This window comes from Coturnix japonica, chromosome 28, assembly GCF_001577835.2.
Source record: "Coturnix japonica isolate 7356 chromosome 28, Coturnix japonica 2.1, whole genome shotgun sequence".
Lineage (NCBI taxonomy): Eukaryota > Metazoa > Chordata > Aves > Galliformes > Phasianidae > Coturnix > Coturnix japonica.
Genome location: NC_029543.1, coordinates 800,930 through 823,986, shown reverse-complemented (window position 1 = coordinate 823,986; position 23,057 = coordinate 800,930). Strand labels below are relative to the sequence as shown.

Sequence of the window (23,057 nt, the reverse complement as noted above, 5' to 3'; positions counted from 1 at the left end):
GGCCAACCCTGTCATGCTGAAATCATCATGTGTTTGTCATAATAACATCAACACTTCTGAGCAAGGCGAGCTGACACGTGTCAGAAAATCAACTGGAGACCCTGCAGCACTGCAAAGTGCCCATTGCTGCCCAGCACCGACATCGCAGTGGGGGAAATGGAAGGGAGATGATCTTCCCAACAGGGACACACCGTCCTTCCCTTCCCTAAACATGAGGCCCTGAAAAAGGCAACATGTGAATGTGCTATTCCAGGTGAGGGGAGTGTATGGAAATAGGAGACCAAAACCTAAAGTGGGCACCACCCCAAAGCCCAAAGGAGGAACCACCCCAAAGCCCAATAGGGAAACCATCCCTTTGTTGGCCTCTATTCCCAGGTAACAGCGATAGGATGAGGGGTGATGGGCTCATGTTGCCCCAGGGGAAGGTCAGGCTGGGTGTGAGGAAGAACTGCTCAATGAGTGGAGATGTGTTGGTGCAGCAGCCCAGGGAGCAGATGGTGCCAATCTGAGCCCAATCTGAGACAGAAATCTCTGCCTCTTCTTGCAAAGGAATCTGCAGAGCCCTCAGGGCGACGGTGCTGCTGACATCCTGGAAGAGACGGGAGCGTTTGCTCAGCACCAGAAGGTGTGAGCACAGAGCGGCTCAAGGCAGGATGCATCTGACGCAGCAGAACTCTCCCTTGCTGGATTCACGTTTCTCCTCATCACCGCATTACGAAGCACACCCCTTCCCAGCCCTCCCCTCCTCCCCTCAGCTCCCCAGCCCCACATCTCCCATGGGACCGGCTCACCCAGCCCCACACCTCCCGTGGGGCCTCATCTGATAGGTGACGGCACACCGGCAATGGGCACGGCAGCATCAGCCGCCCCGGGGAAGAGCCGGGAGAGATTTGGTGCCTCGCAGCCAATGGGAGGAGCGGTGGCTTTGGGGGGGGGGGGCTGCTTTGGGCTCCCTCTCTCCACCCATCTCCTACGACACCCCCTCTCTGTCACCACCGCCATCCTCCCTGCACACAAAGCACTGCAATGAGCTGAATTCAGAGCGCCTCGGAAAACATCGCAAACACCTCCGGAGGCGGAGAAGGAGCCGCCATGGAAGGATACAAAGCAAAACCCCCCCAGTGACACCCCAGAGCGGCTCCTGCAGCGGGGACCCACCTGGATGTACCCGCACATCCCCGCACCCCCCGAGCGACGATCCCGGGGGGAATGTGCGGCGTCGCTCCCTTTTAACCGCAGCGACGGTGAGTGAGGACGGCACCTCCGCGGGGCTTTGGGGGGCTGCGGGTACAGCTGTGGGGGGAGACGTGGGGTCCGTCAAGAGCCAAAATGGGGCCGTGAATGGACGGGATGCGCAATGTGTGCGGTGGGAGGAGAGGGAGAGGTGCGGGGAGGGATGCGCCCTGCTCGGTCCATTCGCAGCTTCATTCCTTCGGAGCAGATGTGCGCAGACGGGCGTCCTTCCCACCCCCCCTTTTCCCCCATCCTTCGTGCGCAGCCTGAGGGCGAGAGGAAAAGAGACTGATGGCAGCGGGCTGGGAAATCAACGCCGGCCTCCTGCCCCATAGATGTGGGGCACTGCCCACATCTGGGCACACCGACAGCACCGGGCTGAGCTCAGGGAGAGCTGCAGCAGAGGAGTCAGTGCTGCACCCATGGCTCCATCCCGAGTGCATTCCATGCAGTGTGGGGGGCAGCCCCCCGGGTTGGGGGCTGTGGGTCTGCCCTGAGTGGGGCTGAGTGTGGGGCCCCGGGGGGGGGGTCACACACAGCACGGGTGTGCTCCTGGGAAATAGGAATGGAGGCTCAGCTCCTGCTGGAACCTTCTAAGAGTGGCAAATATATTTACATACAGTCTGAAGGCGCTGTCAGGGTTGGTGTCCATGAGAACAAGGCCCTGGGTGTGGATCTGTGCTGCCTGATCTCACACCTCCATCTGAGCTGCTCCTGTTTTTGGCTGTGGTTTATCCAATTGTGCTCCATCCTGACCTCACCTCTCACCCTTCTACCTTCCAGACTGAGCCCTTCCTCACGGGAAACTCCTCCTGAGCGTGATGGGAACCACAGAAGCCACTTTGAGGATGGAGAATGTGGATGTGAAGGAGGAGTGGCAGGACGAGGACTTCCCCGGGTAGGGAAGCAACAGGGATGGATGGATGGATGGATGGATGGATGGATGGATGGATGGATGGATGGATGGATGGATGGATGGATGGGTGGATGGGTAGGATGGATGGATGGATGGATGGATGGATGGATGGATGGATGGAGGTGGATGGTAAATGGATGGATGGATGGGTGGATGGATGTGATGGATGGATTGGATGGAGTGGGTGGGTGGGGTGGATGGATGGATGGATGGATGGGTGGAGGGATGGATGGTATGGATGGATGGAGGATGGATGATGGATGGAGGGCTGAGCTCTGTGTCCTGCTTCCCAAATGGAGCGAAGTGGAACCAGAGCCATTGGGACAGGAAGACCAAGTGGCAGAATCTGGCCCAGTGTCACCTGTCCCCTATGGCACCTGTTGTCACTATGGGACCCTATATCACCCATCCCATTGGGACACTGGGTACCCCATGTCGCCTGGTGCCACCTACAGGACCCCACATCCCCCACCCCAGCAGACAGAGGCAACATCCCCTCCCCACGACCCACACGTCCCAGCAGCACAGACCAGGGGCTCTGTGGGAGGCTGTGCCCCCTCCCAGCTGCAGCTGAACCCACAGGGTGGCAGTGTCGGTGGCACAGAGGCGCAGTGTGTGCTGTGGGATGGCACGTGCAGCCCTGAAAGGCCCCGCTGTGTCCTTCAGGGCTGGAGGATGAGCACTGCTCTGTTCACCCCGAGCGCAGCTGCAGCGTTGGTGGGAGCATCTCTGTGCCAAAAGCAGAGGGGAGGGGGGGCACAGTCGGGTCCTGTGTTTCTGGGGGAGGTTTCTCTTCCTGCTGTGGGCCATGCAGAGCTCTGTGCTGGCATTGGGCTCACCTGGGCAGTGTGGGGCAGCAGGACGGTGTGACACTCAATGCTCCCCAAATGGATGGAGGAGGGATGAGCTGCACCTTGCCATGCAGCAGCAAAGGGAGCCAGCAATGCAGCTCCTTAATGCAAAGTGGGGAGAAGCCGAGGGATGTGGGACAAGGGACAGGGGATGAGTGCAGGATCTGCCACAAAGGGATTAAATCAGGAGCTGGTTTAGCTGCAATGGAGCGATGCCTCCATCCTATAGCGAGCTCCAGGCTGGGCACTGAACACAGCTCCTGCCCAAGAGCCGTTCCCAGCCCTTCCTATGCAGACATGGGGCGAGGTGTGATGCCAAGGTGCTGATAGACTGGGACATGGGGAGGAGGGGGTCCTCCCTGCCTGCTGCACGGTGGCTGCCGTGATGCTGTGATGCTGTGATGCTGTGATGCCGTGATGCTGTGATGCTGTGATGCTGTGCTGTGGGGTGGGAGCATGCTCACTGTGCTCACCGTGCTCACTGTGCTCACTGTGCTCACCGTGCTCTTTGGGTTCGCTGTGCACCCATCGCATCCCACATCGGGGTGTGGGTGTTGGGCATCAGTGCTGAGCAAGATGGTGGTCCTGGTCCTCGCGGAGCCTTAGAGCCGCGGGGGGAGGCAGAGCCAGGTTGGGGGTGGGGGCGGTGATCCCATCCCCCTTCGGGAAGGTAAGAAACCTTTCCTCTTTGCATCTGACATCGGGATTGCCGATCCTTGGGTAATCGTGCTGTCCCTTTCTGTCCCTTTCCCCTCCTTTCATGGTGCGTGGTTGGATAAACAGCCGTGGAGACAACAGCAGGATGGGGGAGGGCTGGGGGGGGGGCAGGGGCTGGGGGGGGGCAGGGGGCTGCGGGGCCTTTGCTGGCGGCCCGTGGGGGATCGAGGGCTTTGATCAGCTCTTATGAATAAACAACAGCAGCTCGGGGAGGATTAGCCCTCCCTCTGGTTTAATTCGGCTGGTGGGGCAGCGTCCTGCAGCTGGCACGGCGGCATTCATCCCTATGGGATCCATCCCTGTCCCATCCCCGTTCTCATTAAAAATGTTCGAGTTTTTCCCCCCATGTTTCACCCCGGGGACATCCCAGCACGCAGGTTTTAAGCTCATTCCCTGCTGCTGGGAGCTGCCAATGAGGGGTGGGGAAACAAGGAGGGCTCAGATGGACCCACCTTATACAGCCCCTCTTCATACAGCCCATTGATGCCATGAACGTGCCATGGGGTCGGTGGGATTATGATGATGTTATGATGTGCCACGGGATCAAAGGGATTTGGGAACCCGTTGACCCCATGAAGGTGCTGTGGGGTCAGTGGGGTTTGGGAACCCACAGATGTCATGAAGGTGCCGTGGGGCCTATGGGGTTTGGGCCTGATGCAATAAAAAGGTTGCAAAATGTCTCCCCCTGTTAACACCAGGGAAAGGCACCATTTCCAATACAAATTAAAGGGGAAAATGCCCAGGCAGTGCCTGGCTCAGGGTGAGCAGTGCTGCTCAGCTGCACACGACATCCCTGGTTCTCTCCATGGGGTGATTTTCTCCCAACAATCCCTTATTTCCCAACTTTGCTGCTTCCCTGCAGACCTCTCCCAGAAGAGACCGGCATGGAGTCGCTGGGCAGCCCCGCAGAGGACGAACACACATCCTGTAAGTAGCAGCCTGCCTTAATGGTATCCCAGGGGAGCACAAACCCAATGGGGTGACAGATGGGGCACAAGGCATTTCCATGGAGCCTCCACCAAAACACCCATTCAGGAGAGGAAGCAGATCTCATTTTGGGGATCTTTGGCACAAAACCAGGGTGGGGAAATTGGGATCATCAGCTCTTCCATCCAACCATACCCACAAAGCATCACCTGGAATAGGATGAAGGAGCTCAGCACGGCTGGCAGGGAGGATGCAGGGCCAGGACAACCTGTCCCTTGTTTTCCTTTTGACTCCAGCTCCCCCTCATACCTTAAACTTTAACGGGGCGCACCGTAAGCGGAAGACGCTCGTGGCACCTGAAATCAACATTTCCCTGGACCAGAGTGAAGGTTCCATTCTGTCCGATGACTTCTTGGACACGCCGGATGATCTGGATATCAATGTGGATGACATCGAAACGCCCGACGAGACGGATTCCCTCGAATTCCTGGGCAATGGGAACGAGCTGGAATGGGAAGGTATGAGGATGGTGAAGGGTGGCATCACTTTCACCCCTTCTGGCACTGTTTGCTGTTAGAAATGGTGCTTTCAGGGCTCACAGGTGGCAGCTTGGGGTTATGTATAAGGTTTGTCCCTTTGCCAGATGACACCCCTGTGGCCACAGCCAAGAATATGCCTGGGGACAGCGCGGATCTGTTTGGGGATGGAGGGACGGAGGATGGGAGCGCAACTAATGGGAGGCTCTGGAGGACCGTCATCATTGGGGAGCAGGAGCACCGCATCGACCTGCAGATGATCAAACCCTACATGAGGGTGGTGACACATGGAGGTGAGGGGGATGCTTTGGAGGCTGGTTGACATCTGTCAGCTGTGCCCTTTGGGTTGGGGGCTTGTAGGGAAACGCTGCTGTTCCTTTGTGCTGCTGTGACCAAGGTCCAACACAGGGACAGATGCTTCCCCAGAGCTGAGCAGAGCCCCAGGAAGCAGCACAGATCCAAAGTTACCAGCAGATCTTTGCTGATGAGCAGCTGATGGTGCCTGTGCCTTTTTTCCAGGGTACTACGGAGAAGGACTCAATGCCATCATTGTCTTTGCTGCCTGCTACCTGCCGGACAGCAACCTGGCTGATTACCATTATATCATGGAGAACCTCTTCCTGTAAGTGGATGGGAGGGGAGGGCAAGGAGGCAGCCTGGGCCCCTGGGGCTGCCACGTGCTCATTGCATCAGAACCTCAGCTGGAAGGAGCTTGAATTAGGGCCAAACGTCTGCAGGGCGCAGCTGGGGGGGAACATCACTGCACTGAGATGCCCTCAGTGCTCACAAACAAGGCGGATAAGTCAGAGCGTTCAGACATTCAGTGTTAATTATGCTGGTGATGGACTCGGGAATGGCCACAGGGCACTGAACAGCTTGTAGCTGCTGCTCTGGGCAGCAAAATGGTGCAGAGACATCTACTGATGTGTGCACTGTGCCAACAAATATGGGTAACCACTGGGAAATACGGTGCCAGGGGAGTCTGGTGTGCGGAGGAGGGATCCAGAGTCCCTTTGGGATGATGGAGACACTTTGCAGTGCCTTCTCTGAGCCTCATGTCCCTGTTGCTTCTGACCATCCTGCAGCTACGTGATCAGCAGCCTGGAGCTGCTGGTGGCCGAGGACTACATGATTGTGTACCTGAATGGAGCGACGCCAAGGAGGAGGATGCCGGGGTTGGGGTGGCTGAAGAAGTGCTACCAGATGATAGACAGAAGGTAAGAGCCTCCACTGCCCTCTGCCCACATCCCTCACTGCTTTCAGAGTCATTCAGCTTGGAAAAGACCTCCACAACCCCCAACCCATCCCACCCACACTGCTGTAGGGAGTGCTGAGGTCTCCCCTGAGCCTCCTTTTCTGAGGTCCACATAGGGACCCCAGCATCCTACAAGCTGCCATCTCAGTGCTCCCATGGGTTTGGGTTGGAGACCCCTACGTGTGGCTCCTCAACACCATGGAGCCCCCCAAGCACTCATAGATGAGGAGTTTGAGTTCTATCCCATGGTTTCCCTCTAGGCTGCGGAAGAACCTCAAAGCCCTGATCATTGTGCATCCCTCCTGGTTCATCCGGACAGTGCTGGCTATTTCCAGGCCCTTCATCAGGTAAATGTAACTCACTCCCAAATGTGGATGGTTTCAGAATGGGAATTGAATTGCATTCATCTCCTGCTCAGCTCAAAGTGAGACCACAAAGAGGAGGGAGCACAGAGAGGAGGGGAGGAGGAGATGGGCACAGAGGTGCAGAGCTCCACGCTCCCATTAGAATTCCTGCAGAGGGAAAAGCAAACCAAAGTCTCACACTCCTTCTCTTCCTCTGACAGCGTGAAATTCATCAATAAGATCCAATACGTTCACAGCCTGGAGGAGCTGGAGCAGCTCATCCCCATGGAGCACGTCCAGATCCCAGACTGTGTCTTGCAGTGAGTACCACGGGATGCACACGCTGATGGAGGGGGACACTGTGTTGGGTCCAAAGCTGCACGTTGGGAGCACGGAGCCTGGGGTGGACCTTGGCTTAGGGGCTGTGTGTGCCCAGCAATGGTGTGCAGACACCTCCCTGCTGTCCTGAGCCAAAGCATGGAGAGCAAACACTGCGTTCTGCTGACAGCGAGCAGTGCAGAGCGGGGTGATTAAAAGGAGCCTTTCCTGTTCATTGCAGATACGAAGAAGAGAGGATCAAGGCCAGGAGAGAAAGGTAGAACTGCTCACGGGGAGGAGGGCTGGTTCCTTCACTCAGGAAATCACTGCCCTTTTCCTCTCTCTGTTCTCTCAGAATGCAATAGATTTGAAATGCAATATATTTTGTTTACAGGGCAGAAGAGAAACAAGAGGTGGCTGAAAGGGAAAGGTAATGACACCTTCCTATCTATCCCTCACTTAGAAAATACCTGGGTTGTTCTTGGGATGAGAATGGGGTCACAGCGAGTCCTGCTTTTGTTGCTGCTTTGCTGCTGACCTTCATTTGTGTGCCTGGATCCCCAGCCCTGTCTGTCACCTCTATAAGCTGGCAGAGCCACTGGGTCATGGAGCAGAGCCAGCAGCACTGGGAACGTTCAGTTTCAGCTTCTGCACAGTGGGAATGTGCAAAGGGCCAAGTGCTGCCGTCCGGCACATTTGGGTGTCCCCAAAGGCTGTAATATTAGATGGGAAGGAAAATTCTAGGGAGGTTTGGAAGACAGTGTCCAAATCCCATGCCAGGATCTCTTGGCCTGGTGTTAGCTCTGCTTTGGCCTCTTTGCTTTATCCTCAGCAGCTCCTGAAAGGGAGCAGCCCATCCTTCCCTCCCTGTGGGTAACATGGGCCAGGACGCATCTGAGCAATGGGAACATGTGGGACACTGGGGCCAAAGGGCAGGTTCACTAACTGTGTCTGTGATTCTCTTCCCAGCAGGCCTGCACCCCCTGCAGAGGATCAAGAAACCAGGTTGGACCACCCATTCCCTTCTGCCCCCCCCACCCTGCTATGGGGTTTTGTTGTGTTTGTAGTGTGCAATGTGAACAGCTCCATGTTTGTGACATGGTCAATGTGTGTCATCCCAGAATCATAACTTTGGTTGGAGGAGACCTTGGAGATGTCCCAGTTCCACCCATTCCAGGGGTGCCCCCCACCTTCCCAGTCACCCTGGGTTGCTCAGGGGATGGGACACCCATGGGTGTCCATGGGATGCACTCAGTGCCACTGTCACCCTGCAGTGAGCTTTGTATGCCTTCATGTAAGCCCATAGAGGAGTCCAGTTCCCATTCAAGCTGTGCATGGCCTTCCCTTCAGCCCTGACCACAGAACCATTAAGGCTGGAAGAAACCTCTCAGGTCACCCAGCCCAACCTCCCACCCCCTGTGTCCCTCAGCACCACATCCACCCATTGGTGTTTAGTGGAGGGTTACCCCCATTCACAACCATATGGTCAGACATCACAACGAGATCCAAGCACTGCGATTTACCATCCCAAACCTACACTCTGTTCCTTCCCAGCATGCCATGAATGGAGGCAGCGTGGGACAAAGGGAGCAGAGAGCGACGCAGCCCAGCACCCCCCCTTGGAAATGACCTTTGGGTACAAGACCTTCCCACCACCCAGCTCTGAGCTCTATGAGGTCGCGGGGCCTCCCCTGTTTGCACAGCATAAAGTCCTCCAAACTTCTGGGACACATCTGACATCCAACAACAACAACAGCAACGATAAATATCCCCACGGACAGCACTTCTTTTATAGTCAGGATGGGTTCCAATGGATCCAACAATGGTCTGCAAAGAGCTCGGAGCAAACGGAGGCTGCATCTCCTTGCAAAGAGCATCCCATGGTCCATTTGCCAGCAGCCCAAGGACAGACCTATTCTTCTTTTCAGTCCCAACTCACTGCGACGCTCTGCTGCCCCAGGGGATCGCTAATGCAAGAAATGAAAAGAGTCCATTTTCCCCATTTTCTATCCCTTTATTTCCCCCCTGTAAATGCCAAGTGCCCACTGCTTCTCTCATCCATAACCTCCGTTCATCTGCTGCTCATTAACTCGTAGTGAGCTGTTGCTGTGGGTCTCTGCTGTGTTTTCACCGTGCTCATTCTGCCTCTATGGCCCCAATAGCTTTGGGAAGGGTCCCACAGAGCAGCCCCTGCAGAACCTCCCTGTGAGCAGCTCAGAAGGAGCGAGCTCACACACAGCACAGCAAGTGTGGATGGAGACCTGTGGGTCCCACACCCAGCAACCCCAACCCACAGCAACCCAGAATTAACTGTGGATTTCTGCAAGCACCATCATGGGCATCACTGGCAATAGGGATTCCTGCAGGCCATGAAGCACAGCGCCTGGTGACCCCGAGCGGTACCCGAAGAGCTCAATGGGTTTTTATGGCTGGTCTTTTTATTCTTTCCTTTGATTCTTTTCCAAAGAACAGACATTGGGTCTATTACTTCAGAGAAGCTGCAGGCCTGAAGACGACCCATCCTGGGTTTCTATATGTCCCCATGAGATCCCTTTGGGCCCAGAGTTCCCCATGAGGATGCACCGACTTTGTGGGCTGCTCTCTGTGTTCATTTCTCACAAGGTTTTTGTGCTGTGTCCGTGCTCTGTTCCTGGATGGGTCTCTGTGCAGCCCTTTCAACATGGAAAAGAACATTGGAGCCATAAGTGGTCTGGGCACAGCCCAGTGGGTGTGGGTACAGCTAAACCCACCGTGGGTATGGGGACTCCTGTATCCACAAGGCTACAGCCAAACCCAGGAGGGATTTAAGTACAATTCAGTGTAAAAAGTGCATTTTGATAGCAAGGAAAAATATATCATTAACTTATTGTTTCTGAGAGCAATTCAGAGGCCGAGTGAAACTCTTTGCTGAGGACACAGCAGTGGGGTTGGCAGCATCCCATAATGAACTGTGCTGCAATGCTGATGGCTTTAGGGCCGCCCCCAGCTCTCCTTCCCAAAGACCCTTCTGATGGGAGACACAAGGACATGAGGATGAGGAAAGCAAAGCAGGATGGAAAGGCAGCACAGCTCCTCCTGAACACATCCAGGCACTGGAAAGGGAAGGAGTCGATGAGCAATGAGCTCACATTGACCCAATGGTGATGGAGCTGCTGCTCCTGCCCCAGTTCCTCTGCAGCCCCATCACTGGGTTCTTCTTTGGCCCTTTTGACACAAACCCACATGTAAAACCAAGCCCTTTTTCTACGGTGTCTGTAACTGGCCGGGCTGTGCTGGAGGGGTCGATGGCTGCTGGGTATGTACCGCTCTATTTTGGCTTTGTATGATCCCATCAGAATCTGTGGACACCCGATTAAAAACAAGAGTAATCCTCGAGGAAATATAACCCACCTCCTGCTTTGTGTCTGTACCTTGGGGGGCTTCAGCCCCATACACAAAACTCGATGAACATTGACTTGAATAAAGGGGTGACAGCACTGGGTGTTTTGGGGATGCTTTCACTACACTCTGTGCTGTCCATATGGCCCTTCCAAAGGGATCTCTGTGCTGTACCTTAGAATAGAGCTGCCAATGGGGACTGAATGTCATTAATCTCACTTAGATAGAGATGCACGTGGGCATAACTGTGCATGTAAATATGAGGATTTACAGTGAGACACCTGAGATGTCCATCTGAGAGCTTTATAAATGGGATCTGGGGGTATTTCAGCTGAAGGACTGCAGGTATGGATGGGTACATGGCACAGCCCAGAGCAAACCAACCCAGAATATATAAATCTCCAGGTGGAAACCACTGCCACCCCTCAGCTCCTTATGAGCTGCAGTGCTGCCTCATCCCAACCCTCACCTCCAAGGAAGGCAACCTAACCGTGCTCACATCCTGGCCCTGACTCCAACCATAACCATGATCCTGACCCCATAAGCAACCCCTTACAATCTGAGCTCTGAATTGCAGCTTTCGGATAACAGAAGCATCCAGCAGCTGAGCTCCGTGACAGCACAGAGGGACTCCCCAGGAATTCCTGCATCCCCTTTGCCAACCCTATCCCAGCTCCAGGCTCCAGCTGGCAGCAGGAGGAGCATTCTAAAAGCAGAGTCACCCAGCTGCCACCCCACGTTTGTGTTGGAGAAAGCCTGGCTGCAAAGGGACGGAGCACGGAAAGAAAGGGAAGTCACAACGGGTGACATTTGACTCAGCCGACAGGCACAGACAGCAGAGACAGCTGCCCAAATAAAGCCCCCGTGAGCCATGGCACGGCCACGTGGATGGGTCAGGAGGGTTTTCCCTGCTGCCAGGAAGGGGGGCTGCTCTCATTGATGTCCCGTTTGGGGTATGGAGGTGGGATGTGATTCTCAGCTGCACGTTCCAAATACATTTGGGTTCACGGTGACCAAAGGTGGCTGACTCCCAGTGCCCCCCACCTGCAATAACACGCGGGACTTCATGACCATGTTAAGGTCGAACAGGGTGAGAGAGGCTCTAATGAACACTTTGCTCATTAAGCAGACAACTCCATGGCTCATAGGAGAAGGACACAGCAAAGGGGGTGGGAAAAGCACCTCAACACAGAGCTCAGCTGAGCTCGGATGGTCAATTGGGATCAACTGCTGCTATTCCAGTGGGTACCAGCTGGGTGACCCCTTTGGGATGGGCAAGTTGGGTGACCCCATTGCAATGGTCATGATGGGCACCATTTGGGTGACCCCATTGGGACGGGTACCAGTTGGGTGACCCTATAGAGATGGGCACCAGTTGATTGACTGACCCTATTGAGATGGGCACCAGCCGTGTTGACCCCACTGCAGCTGCTGTAAATCCCATTTCCCAGCTCATCCCATTCACCCTCAGGGTCTGCAGCCCCACAAATCCCTGCAGCAAAATCCCATCACGCTGCTGCCTTGGCCATAGACTGTCCCCATTGGAGCCCAGCTTGGGGTGTGGGGTGGGGGCATAGTCCGGCTTTGAGGTGTAAATGGGATCATTAGGGTATAAAGCGATCCCGGACACAACCCGAGGGCACAAAGCCTGGATCGGACGGGGTGTTTAATGGGGGGTAATGCAGGCTGGAAGCGGCAGCGCTGTGTCTATGGGGCAGAGAGCGGCCCCATATAGGGATATAGGGGATGGGACGATGGGTTTATTGGGGTTTGGACGGAGCTTTACCTACAGGAACACAAAGAGGAAGCAGACGGGAAGCCGCAATTCACTCTGCAAAGGGGAAAAGCCAAAAGGAGGAGGGTTGACATTTTTCCACCTGCCCTATTCCTAATTAAGGCAAAGGAATCGCCGCCGGCCGCTAATTATAACCGGCAGAGCGACAGGTGGGCGCGTGACCCCGCTATCCGAGCTATGGGGTGGGGGGGAGGAGTTATAGGGGGGGGTTGGGCTGTTCGGCCCCAAAAGATGGCAATGGGGTGTCAGTTATGGGGCGGGGAAACGGCCGCTGGGGGCTATAAAGGGCTGCGGGGCGGCTCGGCTTCAATGGAACAAGGGAGCAGCGGGACGAAAAGCAGCTAAAGGGGGGAAAAAAGGGACCCTCTGTGCTAAACCCCATACGGTGCGGGGTCCTCAGCCTCATCTTCATCCTCCTCTTCCTCCCCGCATTGCGCAGCTCCGCCATGGAGTACATCATAGGGATCGGAGGGTGAGTGCGGGAGGGGTGGGATGGGGATAGGGGGTGTATGGGGGGCTCGGGGGTGGTATAGGGATGGGAAGGAGTATATAGGGACGGGGAGGGGTGATGTAGGGGATGGGAAGGGGTTTCTGGGTTATATAGGGGATAAGGCAGAGTAGGGGATAGGAGGGTGTGCTGCTGTTGGTTGTATGGGGGATGGGGTTGTGTAGGGGATGGCGTTAGGGGGTGTATGGGGAGGGCTCAGGGGTGATATAGGGATTGGGAAGGGATGATATAGGGCATGGGAAGGGGTTCCTGGGTTGTATAGGGGATATAAGGCAGAGTTCTAGGGGTTATGTAGGGGATAGGAGGGGGTGCTGCTGTTGGTTGTATGGGGTTCTGGCGTTGTGTAGGGAATGGGATGGGGTTAGGAGATGTATGGGGGGGCTCAGGGGTGATATAGGGGATGGGAAGGGGTTCCTGGGTTATATAGGGGATAAGGCAGAGTTCTGGGGGTTATGTAGGGGATAGGAGGGGGTGCTGCTGTTGGTTGTATGGGGTTCTAGGGGTTGTGTAGGGGATGGGGTTAGGGGGTGTATAGGAGGAGGATTCAAGGGTGATATAGGGGATGGGGTTCTGGGGGTTTTATAGTGGGTGAGGGGGAGTTCTGGGGTCATTTAGGGGATAGGATGGAGTTATATGGGTTATATTGGGGATAGCGTGGTATTATGGGGTTTATAAGAGTAGACAGGGGGTTTGGGGGGGTTGTATAGGGGATTGGGTTCTGTAGTTATATAGGGGATAGGACAAGGTTCTATGGGCTGTATAGGGGATAGCACAGGGTTATATAGGGAATAGGGTTATATAGGGAATAGAAGGGGGTTCTGGGGTTATATAGGGGATGGGGTTGGGATTCTACGGTTATATATATGATAGGATTGGGGATTGTATAAGGGACATCAGGAGGATCTGGGGCTGCGTAGGGGATAGGACAAGGTTGTATAGGGAATGGGCCGGGGTTCTGGGGTTATATAGGGGATGATAGTGTTATACAGGGCACAGGATGGGGCTGTGTGGTTACATATGGACTGTGGGGTCGCACAGTGGTGGGGTTTATGTGGGGTCCCATAGGAGGTGCGCTTATCCACGTGGTCTCCAGAACCCCCCCCCCCCCCCCATCCCACCCAACATGGCGCCCATCCCGTTCCCCCCTGCGCCGCAGCGCCCTCCCGCGCGCGGGAAGCGGCAGACGTTTGAGAGGTTCTACTTCCGGGGTGGGAGGCGCGCGCGCGCGCTCTGCGACGGCCAATCAGCGCTCAGCGCGCGCCGCCGAGGCGCGAAATTTAAACGTGGAGCGCGCGCTTTCCGGTGCGTGGTTTTGTGGGTTGACGTGGCGGGTTTTTCCCTTGTTTTCAGCGTCACCAACGGAGGGAAAACCACGCTGACCAACAGGATCGTGAAGGCGCTGCCCAACTGCTGCGTTGTCCATCAGGATGATTTCTTCAAGGTGAGACCATGGGGGACAACGTGTGTCCCCTTATGGGGAGGGGGGTGATGCAAGGGAGCATTGGGGGCAATGGGATATAGGGCCAAGGGAGTGTTGGGGGCAATGGGATATAGGGCCAAGGGAGTGTTGGGGGCTATGGGATGTGGGTCAGGGGAGCTTTGGGGTCAGTGCAGTGTGGGGCTAGGGGAGCACTGGGGGCATTAGGAGCAGTGGAATAATGGGCCAGGAGAGAGTTGGGGCCAATGGGATGTGGGGTCAGTGATGGGTTTGGGGGAGTATTGGGGTTAGTGGGGCATTGGGAGCAATGGGATATAGGGCCAGGGGGCTGCTAGGGTCAGTGCATCACTGGGGTTGATGGAGCATTGAGGCCAGTGGAGAATTGGAGTTAAGGGAGCACTGGGGGCAGTGGAGCATTGGGGTCAGTGCTGCAATGGAGTATGGGCTGGTGGAGCGCTGGGACCAGTCTGTATGTCTGCTTATAGCCCTGAGTGCTGGGATGGCTGATGAGTTCAGCATGGCCAACCTCAGCCTTCTATCACCAATGGCCCCAATGGACCCAGAGCTCTGCTGGGGCTTTTGGGGCTGAGGGGAGGTGGGAAGGGTTGAAGTTAAAGGACATGGGGTTTGGGGATCCCATCCCAACAACACTTTCTCACTGTATTTCAGCCACAAGATCAAATAGAAGTCGGGGCAGACGGCTTTAAGCAATGGGACGGTAAGAGCAGAGCTCACTGTAGGATGCAGTCAAGTATCTTCTTCTATTGGGTTGCCTTTGGTGTTTTTTTGCCCTAAGTATTTCCTTTTAATTCTTAACGCTGTAATAGTCCGTTAACCTTTCGAACCCGTGCGGGTGGCTGCGTTTGATGGGGACCCTCTCTCCCACCCACCCCTCAGTGTTGGACTCGCTGGATATGGAGGCGATGATGAGCACCATCAACGCTTGGATAAAGAACCCGGTCAAGTTTGAACGCTCTCATGGGGTGAACGTCACACCCGACCCTACAGAGCCTCCCTCCAACGAGCCCCACATTCTGCTCATCGAAGGCTTCCTGCTGTACAACTACAGGTGAGGGCAGGGGGAACCCATGGGAACTGAAAGCCGGTCCTGCTACCTGTGAGCCCCATGGAGTCCCCATAGGGGGGGGGTCTCAACCATTCCATACACTGGGTGGCTGCTAACAAACCCACCCCATGTGTCTGAATGGCAGCACTGTGATGGTGATGCAGGGGATAGGAAGGCTGATAGTGGCTTTTTGGGGTAAGGTAAAACCAGCAGGTAACGGGTGGTGATTTCTTTCTGCAGACCCCTGATGGAGCTCTTCGACCTGCGCTACTTCCTGGCTGTGCCATACGATGAGTGCAAACGGAGGAGGAGGTGAGCAGTGCTGGAGAAAACCCTAAACCCTCATCCCAGCCAGCACTGACCAACCCTAAACCCTCATCCCATCCTCATCTGCTCGCCCTCAGCCTTCATCCCAGCCAGCACTGCCCAAACTTAAACCCTCATCCCAACTAATGCTGCTGACCCTAAACCTTCATGCCAGCTTTCGGTCCTCATCCCAGCTCCATTCACCCTAAACCTTCATCTCACCCTAAATCCTCACCCCACCCAGCTCTGCCCAACCCTAAGCCCTCCTCCCATCTCACACTGCAGACCCCAATCCTAATGAGGGCAATGAGCTTTGGGGTTCTTAACGCTGCTGTTATTGTATGTATTTGCAGTACACGGAGCTACACCGTCCCCGACCCCCCCGGCCTCTTCGATGGCCACGTGTGGCCCATGTACCTGAAGCACCGGAAGGAGATGGAGGACAGTGGGGTGGATGTTGGTGCGTGTCCCCATTCCCCTTTTGGGTTTTGGGGTTACTGAGTCCAACCCCCACACTGTGACCCCATGGGACTGTAGAGCTGTTGTGGTTGGTGATGGCCAAAGGGGAAACATAGAGGGGAAATTAAGGGGGGAAAAGATAACCTTCTGTTGGGGGGGGGGGGGGTTTGGGGGGGGTTTTATGGAAGCCAGAAGTAGGGAACAAGCCAATGTTTGGGGCCAACAAAGCCAACGTTGGGTCAATCCATGCCTTATTTAGGAAGAGATGAATGAAGATGTTGCCTTGAGTGTCCCATCCCATTAACCATGGTTTTCCTTCCCCTCCCCCCCAGTTCAGAGACCCCCATAGGGTCCCCCCTCCCCAATCCCCCATCCTATGACACCCCCTCTCCCCCTCAGTCTATTTAGATGGGCTGAAGAGCCGCGAGGAGCTCTACAACCAAGTCCTGGAGGACATCAGGAATAGACTGCTGAACCGCCCCCCAGGTAACCCCATGGTCTGGGGGTAGGGGCAGGACCCCCATTGTTGAGGAGGGGGGTCTCATATCACCCTTCTCCTTCACAGGACCCCAGAAGAGCTGAGACCCCATGTACACAGCGATGTAAATACTACGTAGCGCCGACGTCGGGTTGATTGGGGGAAACGTCTTTTGTATATAATGGAGCACAGAGGATGATAATTTATTGGCAGCCGTGCCAGGCAGGATTTGTTACTTTATTTTATTGTATTTTTTTATATATATATCTATCTATATTCCATCGCTTTGGGCAGAAGTTGGGAACTCCTTTTCCTGGTGGAAGGAGCAGAGGCCGCTCCAAAATCTCATTGTTCCCATTGAGTAAAACCAGTCCCAATCTCTCCTTATTCTTCCTCTTGCTGTTGGAATGGGGTAGGGGGCACTTGCACCCCCATAGCCCCATACTGTATCCTTGGCCTCTTTGGGGCTGGGTGGGAACTGGGCCCCTTGCAGATGATGTGGTTAATGGGATTGTGTCCTGCTCTGATGGCAAAACCCAATGGGATTTGGGATGGGGGGAGCTCTCTATGGGGTCCCTTGTGTGGGGAAGCCCCTACATAACATTCAGGAGTCCCTACATGGCATTTAGGATCCCCCATAGCATTTTAATAGTCCCTGTATAGCATTTAGGTGCCCCTGTATAGCACTCAGGAGCCCCTATAGCATTTAAGAGTCCTTATATAGCATTTAGGAATCCCTATTGCACTCAGGAGCCCCTGTATGGAGTTGAGGAGTTCCCTATAGCATTTAGGAAGCCCTGTATAGGACTCAGGAGTCCCTATATTGCCCCTAACCTTAAGTACAGCAGATAGGAGCTCCCTGTGCGGGGAATGGGGGGTTTGCTGGCCGTGATCCCATGGGGCTCCTGAAACCCAAACCCACAGCGCAGCCTCAGCACTGAGTGAACTTTGTGCCTTTGGGATCAGCTGTCTGTGGGATTCCCCCACCCCCACGCAGTGCCCCCCATGTGGGAGCACATGGAGCCCCCAGGTCGGCAACCCCTGGGTTTGAGCCCCAAAGCAATGGGAGCAAATGGGGTCAGCCCTTTGTGCCCCATGGACCCCCAGGAGGGGGATGGGATCGTCCCACATTGCCCTGCTATGGGGACACCGCCAGCACAGCAGTCACGCTGCCACCCCCCCCCAGCCCTAAAATTATCACCCGGCTGCGTGCCCCATGGGTTGGGACAAACCTGACACCCCACAGCACGTCAATGGGCACGTGGCACGGCCCCATGGAATGACCTATGGCACAGCCCCACGGATGGGGTTTGTATGTGGCCAAATAGGTCTGGATTTGGACCCCAAGATGCCCCCCCCCCCCCAGATTCCTCACCCCATTCCAGTGACCTCTCCCCAATCCAACAGAGCTCTCCATTCCCAAAACCTCCCACAGACCCCTCCCATTCCCATCATTTATCCCCCAGAGACCAACCCCAAACCCCACAGACCCCATTCCCACAATCTCCCCCCAAAGACCACCCCCCCAGCCCCCCTCAAGGTGCTCACTCCCAGCCATAACAACACCCAAATCCCTCTTTCCCCCCCCCCTTCCCCTTGTATCCCAAATCCCCTTCAGAGGAGGCACAGAGGTGACCCCAACCCCCCCCTGCACTCCCCATCCCCACACAGAGGGGTTATGAGAACAGAAAGCTTTATTTCATTAAATGGGACTTAAAGCTGCACATGGATGGGAGGAAGCACTGTGGGGCAGCCTTGGGGGGCACTTCCAATCCTTCCCCTTAAGCACAGCTGCTCTGGGGTCAGGCTGGGGTTTGGGGCCATGTAGGGACAGTGCTTTGGTCCCATTCCCCTCCATAGGTTTGTGGCCCTGAGGGACACGAGATGTCCACCCCATTGAGGGGAGTGGAGCCCCACAGACGGCACAGGACCCCCAGAGGATCCCAAGGAAAGGAGGGTGCTCAGGGGGGGGCACCCCACAGACACTGGGGACAACTGGGGGCTCTACTGGGGACAGCACTGAGCTCCGGCCTCACACTGACACTGAGGACACGCAAAGCTGAATTATAGGGCTGCTGTCCCACCCCACTTGGTCCCTGACCCCACTACCAAGACATGGGGCTCCTCCCGCCCCACAGGGCACCCCCTGACCTCAATGCCTACTGATAGGGTTGCCAAACCCACCCCACAGCCCTACATGTTCCCTGACACCCCCACCTGGCCATGAGGCTGCTGTCCCACCCCACAGCCCCACGTGTCCCTCCAATCCCCCTACCTAGCCACAGGACCCCCATCCTGCCCCACAGTGTGGCTCCTTGACCCCACTACCTAGCCATGGGGCTGTTCCCACCCCACATCCCCAAACATCAACCACCCCCACTGCTATCCATGGGGCCACTGTCCTACCCCACAGCCCTACATATTCCTCATCCCCTCTGCTAACCATAGGGCTGCTGTCCTGCCCCATGACCCCACTTGTTCCACAACCCGCTGCTACCCACGAGGCAACTCCCAACCCCAAGCCCCACATTCCCCATCCCCCCAGCCATCCACACCCCCCTTATCCCACCCCACATCCCCAGGCTCCCCCTCCCACTGCTCATCCCCCCACCTCAGCGGATGCTGCCGTCCTCTCCTCCGCTCTGCAGCTTCTCTCTCTCAATGGACCAGAGCAGCTCCTGCACGAATCGCACCTCGGATGCCACCTGCTCAGCCAGGGCTCCATAACGCTTCTCCAACCTGCGGTAGCGCCGTCGCAGCCCCCCGGCCGCCTGCATCACGTTCCTGCTCTCCTCCTGCGCCCGCTGCCGTGCGGATTCAGCCCGGAGCAGCTCCTGCCGGATCTGCCGCAGGTCGCGGCCGATGCTTTCGTTCTCCTCTTTGTACCACGATTCCTTCTCCTCGTAGATGGACAGCAGCGCCTCGATGTCCTCGCGGAAGGATTTCTTGTTCCTCTGTATCTCGCGGAGGGTTTCCTCCGCCGCCGCCACCTCCTCCATCACTTTGGAGAAGCGCTCGAAGTTGACGTAGGTGTTGTTGGGCGGCATGCTGGAGTGAGACTTGATGGTGTATTCCTTCAGACGCGTCGTTTTCAGCCGCCGCCGCTGCTCCGCCTTCTTCCCGCTGTCCTCGTTGCGGACGTTCCTCCTCTTGATCACCTGAGGGGAAGATGGGATGAGAGGAGCATCAAAAGGCACCAACCCACCCATGGAGACAGAAGGGATCACAGGGAGAGGAGCCCAGGATGGGTTGGGTTGAGTTGGGTTGAATTGAGTTGAGTTGAATTGGGTTGAGTTGAGTTGGGTTGAGTTGAATTGGGTTGAGTTGAATTGAGTTGAGCTGGGTTGGGTCGGGTTGGGTTGGTTTGGTTTGGTTTGGGTTGAGTCAAGGTGGGCTGCGTTGGGTTGTAGGGACTCCAAAGATCTCCCCATTCTGACCCCAACCACAGGTGGGTGTCCCTTGGTACATGAGACCCAGAGCCCACCCACCCCAATGCCTCCAGGGATGGAGCAGTGCCCCCCAGCTCCCCCAGCCCCCCGCCCCACACCATCACCTGGAAACCCCATACCTTGATCCAGGGGTGCTCCAGGCTCTGAGCTATGGTCATCCGCTTCCTGCAATGACAGCAAGGCAGGACAGGGGAGGATGGAGTTGGAGATACGGGGTTATGGGGGGAACAGGAAGAGAGGGGACAGGATTGGGGGGTGGGATCAGAGGGGCATAAAATCAGGGGCCCTGCTCGTGGGCTGCCAGGCTGTGCAGCTCAGCCCTCAACCCACCACTTCCTCACAACCCCATTCCTTCCCTTCCACCCACTACAGCCACAGGTGACCCCACAGATGCCCCACACCCATATGGGGCACAGTCTGACCCACGTCAGCCCCCAACACCCGCACCCCAACCCTCACTTGGGGTCCTTGACCAGCAGCCGGCGGATGAAGTCCTTGGCCAACTCGCTGGTGCTGCTGAAGTATTCCTCATCGAAGTCGTAGTTGACGGCAGAGATGTTGGTGAGGGTCTCCTGCTTCGTTTCCCCCAGGAAGGGGGAGGCCCCGCTCAGCCTGCAGCAATGGGGGGGATGCTCAGCCCCACATCCCCACCCCCTGCAGCACCCCACACCCCCGGCCCCTCTACTCACAGGATGTAAGTGATGACCCCAATGCTCCTGGAAGGGAAAAGAGGAGGTCAGAGCCCCACAGCGTCCCCCCCACATGGCACAGAGGGGACAGAGGGGGACATCCTGACCCCCCACCGGGGCTCACTCACCACATGTCGGCCTCCAGCCCCAGCGGCTCGTAGTTCACAATTTCAGGTGCTTTAGGAAGGAAAAAGAGAGACAACAAACTCATTCTGGAGGGGAAAACACAAATATCTGTCCCCACAAATGCATCCATCTCCTGTGTATGGACACTCATGGGGCACCCAGCTCTGCCCCACATGGAGATAACCCCCCCTGGGGGTATCCCTGCAGGATGAGGCCAACATTTCTGAGCCCCCCCTGTTCAAAACTGTGCCTCACCCACAAACTCCGGCGTCCCAAATATGTTCTTGAACTCATTCCCAGCTTCAATCTTGTGGGCGATCCCGAAGTCGATGAGTTTGATGCGGGGGTTGGGCACGTTCTTGTCCAGCAGCATGATGTTCTCTGGCTGTAGGGGGGGAGGATGATCAGTGCTTCACCCCAGTGCTGAACATGAGGTGTTCCACAAGCCAGCAGCACACCATGGCAGCTACAATGTGTGGCCAAGAAGGCCAACGGGGTCTTGGTTGGCCAATGGCTGGCTGTAGGTTGACCATGAGACATGGTGTTCCCTTATGGCCACAAAGGCCAGTGGTGACCCATTGGCAGACCAAAGGTTGGCCAATGGTTGACCAATGGTTGACCAAGAGCCAAAAGTGCGGCCCAGCAGCCACCAAAGCCAATGTTGTCCCAGCAGACACAGAGTTGGCCAACAGTTGACCAACGATTGACCAACAGTTGGCCAATGGTTGGCCAAAGAGCCAAGAGCAACAAAGGCCAAGAGTTGACCAAGAGTTGACCAAGAGTTGACCAAGAGTTGACCATACGCTTTGTGTCCCAGCAGCCATGAAGGCCAGCAGTGTCCCAGCTGACCGATGGTTGGCCAACAGTTGACCAGTGGTAGTTGGTCAATGGAAGTTGACCAAGAGATGATGAATGAACAACCACAAACCTGCAAAGCATCTCAGCGTCCAAAAAGGCCGACAGCCTCCCAGCTGACCAACATCTGCCCACCCCAATGAGCCCCTATAGCTCCCACCCACACCCATAGACCCCCCACCTTCAAGTCAAAGTGTGCGATGCGTTTGGAGTGCAGGTAATGCACCCCGTCCAGGATCTGCTTCAGGAACTGCGTGGCCTCCTCCTCCGTCAGCGATTCCTTCTCAGCCAGGAAGTCGAATAGTTCCCCCCCCGACACCAGCTCCAGGATCAGCACCACGTCCGTCTTGTTCTCGAAGATGTCGTGCAGGGTGATGATGTTGGGGTGCTGGATCTCCCGCAGGATGTCCACCTCCCTCTCGATCTCCTCCCTGCTCACCCCACGGCGGCTCGATGATAATCGTCTCTTCTTAATGAATTTGGCCGCGTATTCCAGACCCGTTTTCCTCTCCCGGCATTTCCTCACGATGGCGAATTGGCCGCTGGGGGAGGAGGGAGAGATGGCAGCCCCGCAGTGTGGGACTGGGGAGGGACTGATATGGGGGCTGAGCTGCCCCCATAGAGCCCTGCGTGAGCAGCACGGTGGGACCCCAACCCCGTCCCCATCTCTCGGCCATGGGGTCGGGGTCGGGGTCGCTCACCCCCCCCCGGCACCGTGGATGAGGACGCAGCCCCGCAGCCCCTCCCCGCTCTGACGTCCGTCCCCTCTCGGTTCTCCCGGTCCCATATAAGGACCCGCAGCGCTGCGCCGTGCCCGAATCAATGCGGGGCGGCACCGGGAGACCCCGCAGCGCTGCGGGACACACGGCCCGACCCATCCCGACCCATCCCGACCCCCATCCCGACCCCACCCCGACCCCATCCCGACCCCCATCCCACCCCCCACCCCCGCCCCTCTCACCTGCCCAGCTCTTCCCCCATCTCGTAGAACTCCTCCACGTTCTCCTGCCGGAAGGTGGACATGGCGGCGGCCCGGCAGCTCCCCCCGCTCCTCTCAGCACCTACAGGCCGGTATCAGCCGCTCATTCCCGCTCCGATCCCTCACTCCCCCCCTTTATCCCGCTCCGATCCCGCACCCCCCGCCCGCTCCGCTCCCCCACCTGGGCCGCCCCCGCCCGCACCGCCGCATTCCAGCACAGCCGCCGGCTCCGCCCATTCTCCTCCGCTATTGGCTGCGAGATCCCAGATGTCCCGCCCCTCGCGCGCTGCCATTGGCTCCACGGGGGTGACGTCATGTTGGAATGCGTGGATCGGGCCGCCCTGCCTCGCCCCGGCGGAGCTGAGGACGCGGGTTCGAATCCCGGCGGCCCCGCATCGATCCCGCATCGATCCCGCATCAATACCGCATCGATC

General features: G+C 56.6%; 3 protein-coding genes across 8 annotated transcripts; 2 read left to right on the top strand and 1 right to left on the bottom strand.

The window, feature by feature from the left end:
- Positions 1 to 951: 951 nt before the first annotated feature.
- ATCAY (ATCAY kinesin light chain interacting caytaxin) lies at positions 952 to 10,631 on the top strand. 4 transcript variants are annotated; one of them, XM_015886776.2, is made up of 13 exons: positions 952 to 1,244; positions 2,017 to 2,131; positions 4,580 to 4,644; positions 4,941 to 5,162; positions 5,288 to 5,473; positions 5,700 to 5,802; positions 6,266 to 6,397; positions 6,696 to 6,782; positions 7,001 to 7,099; positions 7,339 to 7,374; positions 7,492 to 7,527; positions 8,070 to 8,102; positions 8,652 to 10,631. In XM_015886776.2, exons 2-13 carry the CDS (start codon positions 2,055 to 2,057, stop codon positions 8,659 to 8,661), a joined length of 1,086 nt encoding a protein of 361 aa, XP_015742262.1. In that variant the 5' UTR covers positions 952 to 1,244; positions 2,017 to 2,054; the 3' UTR covers positions 8,662 to 10,631. The 4 variants fall into 4 exon arrangements, with proteins under 4 accessions (XP_015742262.1, XP_015742261.1, XP_032296823.1 ...); XM_015886775.2 differs by having other exon boundaries at positions 8,067 to 8,102; XM_032440932.1 differs by lacking the exon at positions 952 to 1,244 and adding an exon at positions 1,516 to 1,640 and having other exon boundaries at positions 8,067 to 8,102.
- Positions 10,632 to 12,501: 1,870 nt separating this feature from the next.
- Positions 12,502 to 16,908, top strand: NMRK2 (nicotinamide riboside kinase 2). 2 transcript variants are annotated; one of them, XM_015886481.2, is made up of 8 exons: positions 12,508 to 12,742; positions 14,129 to 14,219; positions 14,886 to 14,934; positions 15,114 to 15,285; positions 15,523 to 15,594; positions 15,942 to 16,048; positions 16,447 to 16,533; positions 16,613 to 16,908. In XM_015886481.2, exons 1-8 carry the CDS (start codon positions 12,717 to 12,719, stop codon positions 16,627 to 16,629), a joined length of 621 nt encoding a protein of 206 aa, XP_015741967.1. In that variant the 5' UTR covers positions 12,508 to 12,716; the 3' UTR covers positions 16,630 to 16,908. The 2 variants fall into 2 exon arrangements, with proteins under 2 accessions (XP_015741968.1, XP_015741967.1); XM_015886482.2 differs by lacking the exon at positions 16,613 to 16,908 and having other exon boundaries at positions 12,502 to 12,742; positions 16,380 to 16,486.
- A 1,293-nt stretch (positions 16,909 to 18,201) lies between these two features.
- Positions 18,202 to 23,045, bottom strand: DAPK3 (death associated protein kinase 3). 2 transcript variants are annotated; one of them, XM_015886476.1, is made up of 9 exons: positions 22,805 to 23,045; positions 22,606 to 22,705; positions 21,826 to 22,186; positions 21,045 to 21,174; positions 20,792 to 20,840; positions 20,664 to 20,690; positions 20,434 to 20,586; positions 20,094 to 20,139; positions 18,202 to 19,683 (listed from the first exon to the last, which is right to left on the bottom strand). In XM_015886476.1, the coding sequence occupies exons 1-9, from the start codon at positions 23,028 to 23,030 to the stop codon at positions 19,138 to 19,140; spliced, it is 1,638 nt and encodes a 545-aa protein (XP_015741962.1). In that variant the 5' UTR covers positions 23,031 to 23,045; the 3' UTR covers positions 18,202 to 19,137. The 2 variants fall into 2 exon arrangements, with proteins under 2 accessions (XP_015741962.1, XP_015741963.1); XM_015886477.1 differs by having other exon boundaries at positions 22,826 to 23,045.
- Between the last annotated feature and the right edge of the window lie 12 nt (positions 23,046 to 23,057).

Bases quoted from the DNA above. Each gene is read 5' to 3' on its own strand.
- ATCAY (XM_015886775.2), top strand. From the start codon at position 2,055: ATGGGAACCACAGAAGCCACTTTGAGGATGGAGAATGTGGATGTGAAG. The intron at 4,645-4,940 runs GTAAGTAGCAGC...TTTTGACTCCAG, and splicing joins AGAGGACGAACACACATCCT to CTCCCCCTCATACCTTAAAC. The intron at 5,474-5,699 runs GTGAGGGGGATG...CCTTTTTTCCAG, and splicing joins GAGGGTGGTGACACATGGAG to GGTACTACGGAGAAGGACTC.
- NMRK2 (XM_015886481.2), top strand. From the start codon at position 12,717: ATGGAGTACATCATAGGGATCGGAGG. The intron at 14,220-14,885 runs GTGAGACCATGG...ACTGTATTTCAG, and splicing joins ATCAGGATGATTTCTTCAAG to CCACAAGATCAAATAGAAGT. The intron at 15,286-15,522 runs GTGAGGGCAGGG...TTCTTTCTGCAG, and splicing joins TTCCTGCTGTACAACTACAG to ACCCCTGATGGAGCTCTTCG.
- DAPK3 (XM_015886476.1), bottom strand. From the start codon at position 23,030: ATGCGGGATCGATGCGGGGCCGCCGGGATTCGAACCCGCGTCCTCAGC. The intron at 20,140-20,433 runs GTGAGGGTTGGG...CTGTCATTGCAG, and splicing joins CTGCTGGTCAAGGACCCCAA to GAAGCGGATGACCATAGCTC. The intron at 19,684-20,093 runs GTATGGGGTTTC...TCTTCCCCTCAG, and splicing joins TGGAGCACCCCTGGATCAAG to GTGATCAAGAGGAGGAACGT.